The sequence below is a fragment of the Xyrauchen texanus genome, chromosome 34 (assembly GCF_025860055.1).
Source record: "Xyrauchen texanus isolate HMW12.3.18 chromosome 34, RBS_HiC_50CHRs, whole genome shotgun sequence".
Taxonomy (NCBI): Eukaryota; Metazoa; Chordata; class Actinopteri; order Cypriniformes; family Catostomidae; genus Xyrauchen; species Xyrauchen texanus.
Window position 1 is genome coordinate 17,106,985 of NC_068309.1, and position 14,414 is coordinate 17,121,398.

General features: G+C 37.9%; 1 protein-coding gene across 1 annotated transcript in view; it reads left to right on the forward strand.

Annotated features, from left to right (window-relative positions):
- rictorb (RPTOR independent companion of MTOR, complex 2b) overlaps positions 1-10,912 on the forward strand; it is a 48,912-nt gene extending 38,000 nt beyond the window's left edge. The window contains exons 31-38 of the mRNA XM_052104276.1: positions 674-1,700; positions 3,822-3,999; positions 4,577-4,661; positions 4,770-4,973; positions 5,827-5,979; positions 6,111-6,234; positions 6,406-6,544; positions 7,164-10,912. Coding sequence (XP_051960236.1) covers positions 674-1,700; positions 3,822-3,999; positions 4,577-4,661; positions 4,770-4,973; positions 5,827-5,979; positions 6,111-6,234; positions 6,406-6,544; positions 7,164-7,238 — 1,985 coding nt within the window. The 3' untranslated portion in view covers positions 7,239-10,912. The remainder of the gene's footprint in view (positions 1-673; positions 1,701-3,821; positions 4,000-4,576; positions 4,662-4,769; positions 4,974-5,826; positions 5,980-6,110; positions 6,235-6,405; positions 6,545-7,163) is intronic.
- Positions 10,913-14,414: the final 3,502 nt, after the last annotated feature.

Below are 14,414 nucleotides of genomic sequence, written 5' to 3' on the forward strand. Positions count from 1 at the left end.
GTGTAGATTTGATTGAGTGATTTGTTGGTATTTGGTTTCATTGTATTGTGCAAGATCCGATTTATATATTTTTTTAACTTAAGTACCTCAAGTTTGTGTAGGTTAAAGTTATAAAATTTCAATGTTGCGCCAAAAATCTTTTGACAACGATTGATTACAAATTTAGAAATCTTTTTAAATCAACAAAGTAGAACTCTGATTTCAGATTCTAACAGCCAAAAGAACTATTATTCTCACTTAATGGGATAGTTTGGCCTATATTGATGCACTGATCTTGATTGATTTGTAGTGCTTTGGAAGAGAGAAAATTTTTCTTTTTTACCCTCAGACGGGCTCTGTATTTGTTTTTTGATGACTTACCCCAATCATAAATCCAGCATTTAAAACAAAAAATAAATAGTTGTGCGCCCACTACTGTATGTAAACATTAAAGATTTTTAAATCTTTCCAAAGATTTCCAAATTGCATATTTTTAATATGGTTTAAATTTTTTTATCACCTTTATCTGTCATTGTTTTTTACATTATTATCAGATATCCCTTTGTCTAATAAATGAAGAAAGGTCTGACGTATGAAAATAGGGATGTGCCAAAGTTATTTAAAAAATAAATAAATAAAAAAAATAGTCTAAAAATAGTAAAAAGTAAAAATTCTGAAAATGCCTTTCTTGCAGGCATGTACATCCTGAATGATGATAAGTTGCAAAACACTGAGCTCTCTGAGGACCAGCCACTGTACTTCAGGCCCAAACTTCTAAAGGACCGCAGCCCATTTACCATCCTGGCCTCCAGCCGCTTGGTCCGTAACCGCTTCCTGATCTCGCTCTCCGGAAAGAAACTCCGCAGCACCAGTGACCCCAAAGGCACTGGCAGCAGCAGTAACTTCCATGGCGAGCCCACATTAGGAGGCATCAGGAGGGTTCGCACTGTCACTGAGCCCTCTATATCCTTTCTTGGCCAGGCAGATGTCTTCAGTCCTGTATTTACTGATGGACATCTGCCAAAAAGCCCAAGCGTAAGTCTGGAGTCCTCTTTCGTGGGCAGCAAGACTTCGGAAACCCAGGGCAGCACATCCAGCATTGGAGAGCCAGATGTACGTCTACAGAGAGCTGTGAATCAGGTTGGAGATGCCTACCGAGAGCATACTAGTCAAGAAAGGTTGGCCGGTGATGGCACCACTTCTGGGGGCGGGAGTCAATTTAAAAGCCGCAGCCAAAGTTTCAACACAGATACAACCACCAGCGGCATCAGCTCCATGAGTTCCAGTCCATCTCGAGAGACAATGGGTGGTGTGGACTCTTCTACCATCGACACGGACTGTGTTAGCCTCAATACGGTCATTAGCACTCAAACTATCAAAACTCTTCACACTTTCACACCCCAATCCAACCACCTGCCCCTGTCCAAATCTAACTCTGTGCTCTTGATGCCCCCTGGCTCCTCTCACACACTGCCCCGAAGGGCTCAGTCCCTTAAATCCCCATCTGTCACAACCATCTCAAGCCTCACAGACTGCAGCTTTATGTACACAAGCCAACGGGACGCACTGGGCTACGCTACCCTCAAACGGCTGCAACAGCAGCGCATCCACCCCTCTCTCTCCCATAGCGAGGCACTTGCCTCTCCAGCCAAAGATGTTCTCTTCACTGATGCCATCACCATGAAAACTGGGAGCCTGGACTCCAGACTCACGCCACGCAGGTAAAAGCTGATGGATCCCGAGTTGGTGAAAAGCTTTCCTTTCTCTGGCATTATGCCACTATTCTTTTTGCATCTAAATTTTAACACATTACACCAAGGCTGTTCAACTCCACTCCTGGAGAACCACTGTCCTGCAGAGTTTAGCGCCAACCCTATTTAAACTCACCTGAACCAGCTAATCAAAGGCAGGTTTATAAGAGCAGGGTTGGAACTAAACTTAAGGTTTAATGTATGTTTTTAAGGTTTCCATGTATATTCTTGACTCTCAAAACTGTAAATAAAACTAACTTCCCATTTCTCAAAAGAGTCAAGTTGTTAAAGAGGAAGTTCTGTGTGATAACACTCTTCTTTCTAATGTAGATTTCCCTTAGTTTTCTTTTTTGTGATGTGGTGGTGCAGAATATCTGCCTGATCAAATTCAGGGCTGGGTTTGCCAACTACCTCACTATACGATATACAGCGTTATATACGTCACGATTCAATACATTGCTTTGCATCACGTTAGCATAACTGATAGTGTGGCAAACCTGCAAGAGACTCAAGATATCCACGAAAGAGACTGAATCTATGGCATCAGTTTCAAATCTCTTTTGTGCGGTTGAATTTACCTTGACATTGTGAGGAAAAAGAATTAGAATATACGTTCACTGAGCACTTTATTAGGAACACTGTGGTGCCAATAAAGTGCCTGATGTGGTCTTCTGCTGTTGTAGCCCATCTGCCTCAAAAGTTCACAAAATTCTGCACACTACAATTGTACGGAGTAGTTATCTGAGTTAACATAGCCTTTCTGTCTGCTCCAACCAGTCTGGCCATTCTCCGTTGACCTATTTCTTCAACAAGGTGTTGCGGTCTGCTGAAACAGTGCTTGCTAAATGTTTTTTTTTTTGTTTTTGGCACCATTCTAAAGTCTAGAGACTGTTGTGCGTGGAAATCCGAGCAGATCGGCAATTACAGAATTTCTCAAACTAGCCCGTCTAGCACCAACAATCATGCCACACTCTAAATCACTAAGATCAAATTTTTCCCCATTCTGATGGTTGATGTGAACATCAGCATGATTTTATGCATTGCACTGCTGCCACACAATTGGCTGATTAGATAATTGCATGTAGGTGCACGTGTTCCTAATAAAGTGCTCAAAGTGTATAAATATATTATTTTATCAGCAACAGCCCTAATCAGAAAAGATTCTATAAGTATCCATATGCAACTGTGTAAAGGCAGTCAGATTATAAGATTTGAGCACTCATTGAGTGCCCATAAATATTGTTGTTTTACCCCCATATAATATTTGATAGGAAATTACACTCCTAAAAAGCCCATTTGAAATCCCTTTTTCCCCTCTGGAAATAATGTGGTCTATGTTTGTGATGGTCCCTCTCAGGTATACTAAAAAGCGCTTCAGATGTCTGTGCCATGGTTCAAGCAGGCCCCATCGCAGATCTCTACTCCCACGGTGTGTGGACCACCCCCTGGGCTGACGCTCCCCTCTTTCAGTTGAACGTTCACTTCTGTCAATTTTTATAATTGAAAGACCCTGGCCTACTCGACTCCCTTTTTGCCGTACTTTGACTTTAATTTTATTAATTTTTTTTTATTTCTCAATAGCACTCCCACAGCCCATACCTTAACCTGATTCTCTTAAACCATGCCTCCTAAGTCCTTGAAATTGATGCTCATAGTAGGGCAAAATAACTCTCCTCATTGATTGTATGTAGCTCTAAAGAGATTTCTAACCCTGTCAGCCCAGAATTCCCCAAGTAGTTTGCTGATCGTGCAAACCAATTGAAATTCCCTCACCACACTAGACGCATTCCTGCATTTGATCTAAGATGCATGTAGTGGATTTTGATCTACAGTACTTGCATGATGCAGCCAATGACAAACAGCTGCTCACTCTTTGAAATGCGAATACACTTCACCAGCCTGTTCCTACCTTGACAAACCTATCAATCATCTTTTAGCAAGGCTGCAATATTGCAGTACCAGTGCAAGTAGTTTCCAAAATGTCAGCTGAAACCTTCTCTTTCTCCTATTATTCCCTCTGCCAGTTTTCTATTTCTTTCAAACAATTCTCTCTTGATCTCTCACATGCTTTAATTTTCTCTGCAAGCACAGGTTTCTCAAGGCTCTGAGTTTTGCTTCTTTGGATAAAGAGGATCTTCTTAGCCCCATCAGTCAAACCTCCCTACAGCGCTCTTCTTCAGTACGTTCCATGGTGTCCATTGCCACATATGGCAACTCTGATGACTACATTGGCATTGCTTTGCCAATGGACATCAACAGCATGTTCCAGGTATTAACTGCTTAAAATCCATCTTGGGTGATCATGTGTGGTCAACATATTGTCAGTTACACCTTCAATTCAAATATTTCCCCAATGTCCACTTGTATTTTAATCAGAACAAGAGAAGGATCTCTAATTTTGTGATAACACAGTACATACATACATCACTTTACTTTGTTCATCACGGCATGTTGATATCAAGCATACCAAAGATGAATTTCCATGAAGCAAAATCCAAATTCTTCGATCTGATTTATTAATTTGTTTTTGCTGTACCAAGCCATAGAATTTTAAACCATTGTTTTGTTGCAATAATTGTGTGTTGCCTGTGTGGATTTTCCTTGGCTGTTGTCAGGGACCTATCAGGATGCATTTGCATTTCCACTACAAGTGCAGTGTGGGAGTATACACCCTCTGAAAGTGGTTTGAGTATCATATTTGACCCCATTTCACCCAAATGTAGTACTGTCCATTTGGGATCAAATCAATCAAGATGGATGTTAATACCAATTGTAAACGGGTATTACAAAAAACTTTTAAACTGTTATCTGAAACTAACTTGACTTTCTTTATGGGTGCTATCTAGATTAAAGACATACCATACTTCCAGAAGAGAACAAGCCCACCATCTGAAGACCGATCTGCAAAGTTCTTCTCTGGAGATGCTGATGGTAAAGGCACATGCTGTGTTGGTCAGCTTTACTGATCTGCACCTCTACCCCATATCATTACTGCCCCTCTTTCCCCATTTCATTGTCTGAAGGCTGTTCTTTTCTCAGGTTCCAGTGAAGGCTCCAGGCATTCTGTTTTAAGGTCTCAGCTGAGTATTACAGAACTGATTGCAGTGAGTCGAACAGACCAGCAGCAGCTGCTGGGCTCAGAGGAGACCGGCCTGCAGGAGCACAGCGATGAGAACTGTCTTTACTGTGCAGGGTTATATGTGCTCGGTTGCAATTCAAACACCTTCACTCAAAGCCGCCCAGGTAAGCAGCAGACTTATTTGTTTTTGAGCAAAGGGCACTGGCAAAATTGTCTTGGTTGTTCTACTACTGTGATAATGTGATGGGTTGCCTGTGAGACCTACATGGCCCACATTATATGTTTGTTTAGTTACAAGTTGTATTATATGCGCTTGTTGTCTTTTTGTTGTCTAAGGGTGCACATTAGGCAAGAAAGAAATACAACAAGAGTTTTTCTTTTGTTTTATTAATTTGAAGTTTGTTTGATTTTCTTCTTACCTCTCTCTGGGTTCATGTCTGCAGCATGGTTCCAGGGGTGGGTTTTAAGAGATTCTGTGGCCTTTCTGTTTCCTGTTTTATACAGTTATCATGGAATTGTGGGTAATGTAGGACTAGGTCAACTATTGACTGTTTAGGAGCGATCACTGATTATAGTATATGTATTGAAAATGTTAGATGTGGTAGTCTATAGTGTGTGTGTTATTTTCTGTATTTATGTTGATGATTATTTTATGTTTTAATGTTAATTGTTAAGCGTTTATTTATGTATTTATCTTGTGTTGTGTTGATGATCTTTCCCCTGGGAGGATCAAATGATTTGATCCTTGGGTTAAAAATGTGGTTTCTTTTGTTTTGTTAGCCAGTCCAGAAGTGGGCCCTCCAGGAGGGTCAAAGGTTTTAGCAACCCTACTGCAGTTTGTTTTTTCTCCTTTGTATCTAAGTTTGCCCAATATACATATATATGCAAAGAGAAAAAAAAGGGTCAATAAATAGTTTATGGAGGGTTGTCTCCTGATGCCTTTCTGGTCAACACTACAACTACTCTTACCGATAAACCATTACTCATGATTTGACATCAGGGTTTTATGCATTTCAGACTTTCCTGAAGCTCCATACTCAGAATGGTGCAATCAGACCATACACAACCTGGAAGTCATGACCCAGTCCAAGTTCTCAGGAGTGTCTGGCTGCAGTGACGCTGTCTCACAGGGTTCTGGTGGCAGCACACGCAGCACTGAGCTAGTTCTTGGTAATGAAACTCTATGGCTTGGTTGAAAATTCGAATAAAACTGAAGCTTCAAATGTCATATTTGAAATGCATTTAATTTTGTATAGCTTGAAGTTAAGCGTTCATCTGTGCATGCTGTCTCTCTTTGCCAGGGGTGAAAAACATTCCAGAGGATGCTCCAGCTTGCCGGGTTGTCCTGAGGAAGGAAGTGATTCGGCTGGTCATTAACCTTAGCTCCTCAGTTGGGACTAAAGGGAATGAAACTGGACTACTCACGTAAGGCGACAATTCATTCACACTGACTTGCATTTATGCTGCCAAAATGGAGAGAATTGTGCATTTGAATGTAATTCTGGTATCCAAAGAATAATTTATTTAGATTGTTTTGATTTTATGATAAAAGGTGGAATAAAATCCCTTGTAAATTTCAATTTGCTTTATTTACAGAATCAAGGAAAAGTTTCCCTATGCATTTGATGACATCTGTCTGTATTCTGAAGTTTCTTACATGCTGGCTCATTGCATGTTCAGACTGGCCTCACGACGCTTCATTCAGGAACTCTTCCAAGATGTTCAGTTCACTCCGGTAATGTTCATGAGAATTTTTGTCATGTTAGCACAAGTCTAATCTAGATTGCACTGAACACACTGCAATAGTTATATATTGCTAGTGAAATTATATATCTTAGAACACTACAAATTATTAGGCTAAAGTTCCATAAGAGATTTACAATGTTCAGTTCTAATATACAGTAAAATTGGAGATACAAGTGATTTCCCTCAGGAATAATCTTTTCTCTGGAATTAACAATCAGTGTCCAAATACATTGGTTAAAGGAAAAAGTGTCATATTTATCTGCCACTTGAGTCACCTTATGGAATTGCAAAAATATGTTTGTTTTTTTTATTTACTTTTTTTAAACAGTCCTGCCCAAATTCACGCTATTACTTGAGCGTGATGTTCCAATGTTGCTGTGTCGGGCTGGTCAGAATGCTCAAACAAATAGAGCAAATTTTTAATAGCACCGCAAAGCCGCAGTATTTATTCTCTTTTGGGGAATAAACATACAAATCACTTGCTTATATTTGTCTCTGCATATTAAATTGGTATAGAAGTATTTCAACATTTCAAAAAATTATGCAGTTCACCTTTAATAAACATTTATGTCTTAACAGTAACGCTGCTTGTCTTTGCTTGTTTGTAGATGTACGAGGAGGCCGAGAGCATTCTGTCAATGCCTAAAACGTTTACCCCACTAGATCCTCCATCAGAGTCGTGAACTTCTGGATGTTTTTCAGAATATTTTCTTCTCATAATACACCAAGCTACCAATCCATTACCCTGGCCTGGCCGTGCATTTAAGATGATTACGAAATAAGAGTCTAGGGCTATGGGACTGACATGGGTGGATGAATGGAGGAAGAGCAGTACGTTTTAAGAACAAACTCTTCACATCTGAACAAATACAGTCTACTTAGATGCTCTGTAGCCATCTACAGTGAATGCTGTAACCAAATAATCCTTTTGACTGACAGTTATGAACTGTAGAGCATTGAGTGGAAAGTGAAACATGCAAATGATTGGACTTCATTACAGTGAAAATTAAATGAGTCAGTGCAAATGGTATTTCTAGGAAGTTTATTAAACTTCTTAGGTCAGTTCTGTTCGTGTGTGTTCTGTTTTAAGGCCCATGTATCTGGTTGCATGTAAGAAAATTCCCCCCCTGATGTAGGATTATTCAACACTACAGCATTCCAGTTTGTTTCCCTTCCAGATGGTATTCTCTGTTATTAATTCTGGTTGTTCAAGGAATATGAAGTGGCTATTGCAACAAAAATGAGAAAGCACTTCGCTTAAGTGCTGATGTGATTGCAATATAAGACAATCATCACTAAGTAATAATCATGAGCAACTGCACATTTTTATTTATTTTTTGGAACTGACACAAAAATTAGGTCTTTTCTGCTTTTTCAAATCAATTCTTGTCACAGGGCCTCTTTAATGAAACAGTGAAGAAGAAAGTATTTGTGTGTAAACCACCCTTAAAATTTCTCATGTCACAATAATTACAAAACGACAATTTACGAAATTGGTTTTAAAAACGGATTTCACAAATGCAGTCTGTTCATGTTTCATAAATGAGGCACATACTGTACATTTCAAGATGTCAACATCCAGCTAAATGTATTCAAATGTACTTGGAGGTGCAAATACACAATAGTACAATATAGCTAGCTATTAAATGATCTCACAGTAATCATACAAAAAAAAAATCTCACATTTAAACCAATAGTAAACAAGGTATTTATTTATTTATTTTCTTATTTATTGTTTGGTCCAAGGAGCTCCTAGATCCCTTTTACTTAATTTCCAGCTCATTAGCCAGGGTTAAACTGGCTGTACATTATTTATGTCTGACAGTCAACGTACAGTACATTGTCACCTTTAAAGTTCATGACAATGATCTAAGGCTTCTAAAAAGGAAATTTTAATGGATTTCATCATTGCTATTTAGCAGCTTTACTTTGCTCCGTTTCAGGTATTAGTTATGCCTAATCAAATGGATTGTAACTAACCAAGTTATCCATACTGTAGGAATATTGCTTTCAGAGTCTACTCTTTAACATTAGAGAAGCATTAATAAAACCTATGAACCAACATATTTCACAATGTTTATATTATGCCAGAAATTATGTTTTTAAATGTAATTGATCAGTCAATAATAAGTCATTAATGATCGTCTTGTTTTTACTTTTGAATGTGGTTTGTGGATTTTGAGCAGGAAAATCAAGAGAATTAAGGTTAAACTGACAATGTATAGCTAATTATCATATGTTAGTGATCATTTGTTCTACAATGACTGATCCACAAACCGTTGATTTAAAATAAAATGTTCTGCTTATAAATTTGACTTGCAAGCAGTCAACAATTAACTACTAAGGTTTATCATGTTCAAAATTTATATGGGTAGTTGTCAGAATTGCACATAGCCATTCTGAGCTGCATTTCCCAAAAGCATTGTAAGCCTAAGTAGATCGTAGAACCAATTGTCGCCAAATGCAGCCCTGGTCTGATGAGTTCTCAAAATATATTTTTAATCTAAGTTGTTAAAATTGCATAAAAACACTTAAAAATATATTTAGATCCCCATCTGAATTATCTCTATGCAATGTGCCTGTTTATTCTATAAACATAATTTATGACCAATTTGTTTTCATGTTGGCTGGACCATTTATTTAGGCTATTTAGGAAGCTTTCATTATTTTGCCTTATTTTTATTAGCTTTAATCCTACTAGAATTAATGAAATTGTCCTTTTTTTTTAATTATTTTTTTTAATTTATTATAGAAACTAATAAATCTGCCTTTGCCTGCCTTTTGAATTAAGCATCAGGTTTAAACATACATTACCTTTGTATTGTGAAAAACTAACTTATGAGTCTGATATGGCCAGCAATAATAATAATAATAGTTTTTATTGTACTAATTCTTAAAGGCTTCTGGCACAACTTTTAAGTGCATGTTTATTCTTACCCCTCATCTACAAAACAGTGGGTCAAATAGAAGGTTTTGAGAAGACGTGAGCAGTCCAAATGATACAGATTAAATATGGAGCTGTTCTAGGGCTTATATGTTGCTGCTTAAATTAAAGATTAAGTTTTGTATTAGGCTATACTGGATGGTGAAATAGTTTTGGCATTAAGCGAATTATAAAAGATTATTCTTTAACTAAATAAATATGTTTTCTGGAACCTCCCCTTAATATTTTCTAAAATGTTCTTAGATAAACAATTTAAGCATGAAAAACATGTTTCTTAAAGCTCTCAAGTCATTACTGTCAGAGAGTGTGTGGTGAAATATTTCCAGAATGCCACATAGTTCTTTAGGAGGATTTCCCCAGTGTTAAATTATGTTATGTTCTTGCTTCCTTTTTATACCACTGGGGGTTATGTGCACCCCTGAATGTGACCTACACCCATTGTTGTATTGTTTTTGTAATGCTGGTAATAAATGTGCTGGTGTTTAAAAATCTTAAAGGGAAATTCTTTTCAATTCTCTAAATGAAAATTCTCTCATTGTTTACTCACCCTCATGCCATCCCAGATGTGTATGACTTTCTGTCTTCTGCAGAACATAAACAAAGATTTTTAGAGGAACATCTCAACTCTGATGGTCCATAGAATGCAAGTGAATGGTGACCAGACCTTTCAAGCTCCAAAAATCATATAAAGGCACCATAATAGTAGCCCATATGACTTCTATCTATGTCTATTAAATGTCTATCTATGTCTGTAAATCTATAAATTATTCTGAAAGTGAACGTGGAGATTTACAGAAACAACATATTTAAATATTGATCTGTTTTTCACCCAAATTGAATGCATCGCTTCAGAAAACATAACCAACTGGAGTCATATGGATTACATTTATGCTGCCTTTATGTGATTATTGGAGCTTCAAAGTTCTGAGTAAATGAAGAAAGAATTAAACTTTTTGGATGAACTGTCCCTTTAAGCAACATTTACAAAAGTGGCAATTATTACAAAGTACTAAAGAGTTGTATTTGTGGACCAAGTTCCAAAAATGGGGGGTTGTCATTGCATGACCATTAATGCTAAAACAAATGAATGCGTTTTAAATGTACATTTGTTCATTGTAAAACTAAAACAAATGCCACCTTTCAGTGATTTTCTTTTTCATTGTTAATGCACTCATGATTTTGCAGTGCGCTGTATGAAATTTCAGCACCATTTAATATTGAAATTGCAGTTGCAAGAAGTGTTATTTATATTTTTCCTGCAGGGGAAAAGATGTAAAACTGTTGAACATACTTCTGATGTTTTCTTAATTATGAGCTTTCTTGTATAATTTAATGTTTTTGGGGGGCATTAGCTATGAGCCTTGAGAAACAATCTAATGAAAGTGGTGCATCCTTATTCAAAATAAACCTTAATTTCCTTGACTCAATTCTCTAGTGTTTATCATAATCATCATCATCATGTAAGTCTACATCTCCATATGTCATTTTTACAATGGTACATCCCTATATATATATATAAAAACCTTGAGTTTGACACCTGTGCCTTAAAGTCTTGGCTACAAAAAAACTTTTGAATATTTTCACCATTATTGTCCACAAAAAAATGTAATTGGACACACGTTGAATTTAGTGACAACTTGACCCAATAACATCCTAAGACATTTAAACCTTTCAGTAAAAATATGCCTTCGTAATATACTGTAGTTGACCCTTAATATACACACACTGATAGCTTTATTAGAAATACTATGGTCCTAAAGTGCCCGACATGTTGCCCATCTGCCGCAAGGTTCAATGTGATGTGCATTCTGAGATGATATTCTGGTCACTACAATTGTACAGCGGACAATTGGTCCTCATCAACAAGGCGTTTCCGTCCACAGAACAACCGTTCACTAAATGTTTTAGTTTTTGCCACCATTCTGAGTAAACTCTAGATACTGTTGTAATGTGACCGTCTGGCACCAACAATCATGCCATGGTCGAAATCACTGAGATCACATTTTCTCCCATTCTGATGGTTGATGTGAACATTAACAAAAGCTCCTGACCTGTATCTGCATGACTTTATGCATTACACCGCAGCCACACGATTGGCTGATTAGATAATTGCATGTAGGTGCACATATCTACCTCATCACCAGCTCATCCAAGTCCAGTCTAAGACCAGAGTAGGTTGAGATTGAGACAAGACCAGTAAAGGCTGAGTCTAAGAAAATAGATTTGTATGAATATATTAAATGTCTATAGTTGAAGGACTATAGGTGCATATATCAAATTAACCTAATTTATTATCATTTATGTATTACTTTTGCCTGCAATATTTCATCTCGATATGCGCAGAAACTGCCGAAATTATTCAATTCTGATGCCATGATATGTTTTATATCTTTTTTTAAATCTGGAAAGCATCTAACATCTGCTAAACATTTTTAAAAAGATTAGATTTACAATCATTCAAAATCATAAACATCTCAAAGAAATTTTCTTGAATTTCTTATTGACATCCGAGACATACTTATTGACATAGGTCATTTTTCTGGGGCTTCAGCCCCGAATGTTTTGACTTTAGCCCCGAATGAAATTTTACATGAAGGCAACAAAAGTTTAGGTGCAGCTCAACAACCACAACAAAAATATGCATGTATGAATATGCAATAATCTTCATGACGCAGCCCGTCTCACAGGTCTTTGAAGAACGTAGGCTACTCGCAATAATATTGATACATTTTGTTTGAAGTTCACATGATGTGACACTCTTCCCCCTCCGCCTCCCGCTACAAGAGAGAGGCAGCTTGTGTCACTCTGGAGGAAAAATGAAACGTCAAGAAAAAAGCAACGCAGCCTTTTGGACTTTATCGAAAAGAAGAGTAATGGTGAGTATTAATTGATGTTACCTACATTTTTAGCTTAATGTTTATAAACTTGTGGGCATGTCAAGGACGTCCATATGAAGGGTGACCATATGTCCTCTTTTTCCCAGACATGTCCTCTTTTTCGTACCTTAAAAAAGCGTCCGGCCGGGATTTCTGAATTTGCGAAAATGTCCGGGATTCGGCTTTAGTTACATTATGATGTGCAACTGGTCTAATCATAGACTGTAAAAAAAGATGGACGACGCCCCTTCGCTCTTTTCCATTTGTGAGAACTGAAGCCGCCAGTGTCCCGATATGGCACTGACATCTTGGGACTTGAGTCTGCACAGTTGCAATTTCGGGACCAGACCTGCGCAGTAGTGAGCAGGAAGTAAAGCCACGAAATCAAGGCCCCGCCCTCACTCTCGCTGAATGAATCGCAAGCACACGCCCCTGCACTTTTGACTTATGACGGTGTGAAATAATTAATTATAGAAATTTAGATATTAAATTTAAAGCTCCAATCTCCTCAGTCCTCCGAAGATCCCGAAAAAAGTCAGTTGGTGCTTCAGTGACTACTTCGCTCAGAGAACCTGTCAATCACAGCTGTCAATCATGATGTCACAGCACCGTTTTATAGCATCAAATAACTAACTAAAAACAAACTTATTTTGAAAACAAACACTAGAAATTACATCAACGTGATAGAAACTACAGTAAACGACAGAAACTATCTTTGGAAAAAAGATATGTGAAGTGTAATTTAATTGTTTAGTTGGTCTCACGTCCCGTTGAATAACATGGGGAGGCGGGGTTTATGACCTATACTAGGACCAGTCACCGGGGGGTGATCGAGACGTTTTGGCTTCACTTTTGAGGGCTTGTGCGGCACACTTGGGTCTAATACGTAATTGTGTGCGCGCGCATATTTGCATTGCTTTAACCCCTCTTTGTAAGTCCCGCCTTCTCGCACACTAATTGGTCAATTATAAGAGGCTTGCAGCAACTATTGGCCAAATTCCTGCCTGTCAATCTCTTCCCGAACACTGTTATGTTTGGCATCAAACAGTTGCTTGACACTGACAGTAGCAGCAAATGACAGCTGAGTGGAAACAATGTCCAAACGAAAGTGCAAACTTACAGAAGATTTGCACAAAAAATTCCCATGCTTTCATCCAGGTCGAGATCCATGGGAAGCAGAATGTATGACATGTTGCTAATAAAGGTGCAAGTGATTTAGAAGAACACATTAGCTCTGGGATGCATAAAGGGTCTATATGGTCACCCTACCAATGTCCAAATTCAAGAAATAAATAAAACGTTATGCTTGTATCTAGAAATAAGTGTAAATTTGGTGGAGAAACAGCCTACATCTTAATCATCGTAATTATCGTTAACTCACATTAAATCAATCCACTGCATTTTTACACTACTCCATACACAATTTATCATCATCAGTGTACAAGAGCAAACAGATAATATTTTCTGCTAAAGTTACAATCATGATGATTAATGTAAATTAACGTTAGTGTTACTAGGTTAATTGGCATAATGTTATACTGATTACTGCTTCACTAGCTAGCTATCGTTAGCACACTGAAGTAACAATAAAAGATAAAAGTTGAAACTGACATCCCTAGTTTTTACCCCACTTTTCAGATTGAGCATACAAAAATATTTTAAGAGATGTCAAACCCCAGATGAGGAAGAGACATGGTGTCTATGTTAAATGAGGCCCTGTGAGAGATTAGTTAGCACCACAGACTCTAGCTCTGAGTGAAAATTGTGGGTTGGGTAGAGTCAATCAAGCTAATTTTAGCCAATCGCTTTTGGGGAGGCAGGCCTTGGCTCTGTCAATTAAACCCTGGCTGGTGGTGAAGAGCATCATGTATATGGGGAAGAATTGGGGGCGCTGTTTCTCACAGTTCAATTTATTTAAAGTAGCCTACTGCAGCTTTAAGAGCACAAAATTGTTTACAAGAGCACAACACTAGCCTCTTAATTTTGCTCTTAAAGTGCACCAGATGTTTAAATTTAAAATATACAATATGGTCTTACAG